This window comes from Pygoscelis adeliae, unplaced genomic scaffold, assembly GCF_000699105.1.
Source record: "Pygoscelis adeliae isolate BGI_AS28 unplaced genomic scaffold, ASM69910v1 Scaffold109, whole genome shotgun sequence".
Classification (NCBI taxonomy): domain Eukaryota; kingdom Metazoa; phylum Chordata; class Aves; order Sphenisciformes; family Spheniscidae; genus Pygoscelis; species Pygoscelis adeliae.
This window is the reverse complement of record NW_008825556.1, coordinates 97,806-100,098: the sequence shown is the minus strand read 5'-3', so window position 1 is coordinate 100,098 and position 2,293 is coordinate 97,806. Positions and strand designations below refer to the sequence as shown.

Here is a 2,293-nt window from a genome sequence, read left to right as displayed (position 1 = left end):
TAAAGAGCAGAGAAACCAGACAGGTAAATCTTGTTAGCCATGCTACCGGGCCTTATAAAAGCAGGCAAGGAGAGGGTGAGTTTAACACCACGGGGGTACCCAAGAGGAACCTTAGAAGCACCTAACTGTAGAGCCTGTGCCAGTCAGATCCCCTCTGTGCCCCCCGCTATCCCCTCTGTGGAGGGAACAACAGCTCTAGGGAGCTGCTTTTGATATTTCAGGTCAGTTCTTGATCACGACTTACCCCCTTGCCCTGCAATGCGATCCCCTGTGCTGCATTCCCTATACCTTCTCCTCCTTCTGCTCCTAGACACAGCTCCTCTTTCTCCTAAAGGTTTGTACAACAGCAGGGAAGGCTCTTGAGTGTAACCACAGTGATGATGCACCAGGCCACCAAACAACAGAATATGGCTATCATTCCTCTTTTTATCATCATTACTCTGTTAGGAGATACCATTTTACCTCATTCCCAGAGATCTCAGCCTTCTCCATACCAATTTGGCGACATCTATAAGTAGCACTGAAAGGTTTAATTCACAGCCTGGAAATGCTATGAGCACATTAGGCTAAGAAGAGCCTAAGGTATCATGGAAGAGTAGGGAAGCCATGACCTCCCTGAGCACGCAACCTGCTCTGGTCTCAGCAGAAGAGCCAACACTCCCAAAGCGTGTCCAGCAGCACAGTGGGAGATACCAAACACCCATCACATAATGCTCCTGCATGGCAAACGAACCAACTGCTGCTGGTCACACCAGGCCCAAAAGAGACTCTGTGGCTTCCTAGTCGGATGCCTGCTTTTAGCAACATCAGGGCTAGCCACATGCTCATCCCAAGAGCCAACAAGGGTTGGTGTATTCCCTAAGCTACCCTCTTGTGTCTGCTGCTGGCCATCAAGAAATGCATTTGCCCCCGGACTAAGTCTTTGCTATCCTGGTCCTGCCTTATCAAACCTGTTTTTAAACACCTGCAGGGTTGGTTCCTCTGCTGGAGCCATTAGAACTCCACCCGATCCCGTCCGGTTTTTGTTACCTTCTCCTCTGTAGGCACTATTTTCTACAAATTGCTTTGCCAGGTCCTGTGTTACTTCACAAACTGTGCTACATTTAGGATAAGTTATGACACCAGTCCAGTATTCTCGGAATTTTCACAAGCCAAAGTTTTCTCCCTTGAGGAGACTCTCAGACTCTAGAAATTAAATGCTGAGGATACCTGAAAGAAACAGAAGAGGAAGGCTTAGGGTGAAAATTTAGGAGTCTTTGGGCATGCGACTGGGTTTCATAGAGAATAACTCACCACACCCCACTTCTCCATGCCTACTCTCTCTTTCTGTGGCAAATGTGAGGTAACCTGAGGTTGCTTAGCCCTCAAATTAAATTAGAATTACAGCTACCTCCTCTCTACTCTGGGGCTCTTCAGACTTAAAGTGCTTATGGTGTTACTACAGAGCCGCTGGCATGTGGCAGCTTGTTATCCTCTCTCTTGTCCAAGATGCCCACACCTAAGAGAAATCTCTCCTTGCTGTCTAACGTATGTCAAGGAAGTGGGACATCATAGTAAAAGCAGAAAGCTTTGATACCAATGCTTTTTGGGGCCAGCAAGACAACCTTAAGCATCCCAGAGGTTTTCGCCATGTGTAATTTCTTACTGCTTTTTTCACTCTCCTTAGATACGAGGATGAAATTCGCCTCTGTAGTGGCATGGAATACACCTTCATGGAGCTCAAAAAGGTCAGTGGCAAGAGAAGCTTTTCACCTGGACAGGCTCTACGCCAGCTCTGTGTAGTCACAGAAGAGCCTGGAAAGGCAAGATGGTCCAGGCTTAGCTAAGACAGCCAAGAGCTAGCTCTGGACTGAGTCCTTGTACCACAGATGTTTGTGGGGTAATAAGGTCTTGAGGAGCACAGCAGAGTGGTGAACACAGTCACCATTTCAATAGGAGAAGTACAAGTGTGCCTGGGCCACTTGTGGTTACAGAAAAGCCCCACGGCTCTTGGCAGAAGCACCTGGGGGTCAGACCATGCCTGCACCTAACCCCATTGCAAGTGCACTGGCCAGACCTAGCCTGGAGGGGTCTGCACCCCAGGACCCTCTGAGGCAACACCTCTCCTCCCTGGCATGTTTTCTCTCAGAATGACATCATAGGTTGGGAAAGGCTGGAAATTGATAAACGTGTTTGCTTTTGTTTCCTGTCACATGGCAACACCCTATTTAAACACCCCACCCCAGAAGTAGCTGTATTTGGATATCAGCTGAAATGGGCAGCTTTGTGCACAGCCTTTACATTAAAAAAAATC

At 48.1% G+C, this 2,293-nt stretch overlaps 1 protein-coding gene across 1 annotated transcript in view; it reads left to right on the top strand.

Annotated features, from left to right (window-relative positions):
• KRT80 (keratin 80) overlaps positions 1–2,293 on the top strand; it is a 14,958-nt gene that overhangs the window by 7,762 nt on the left and 4,903 nt on the right. Inside the window, exon 3 of the mRNA XM_009332241.1 lies at positions 1,667–1,727. Coding sequence (XP_009330516.1) covers positions 1,667–1,727 — 61 coding nt within the window. The remainder of the gene's footprint in view (positions 1–1,666; positions 1,728–2,293) is intronic.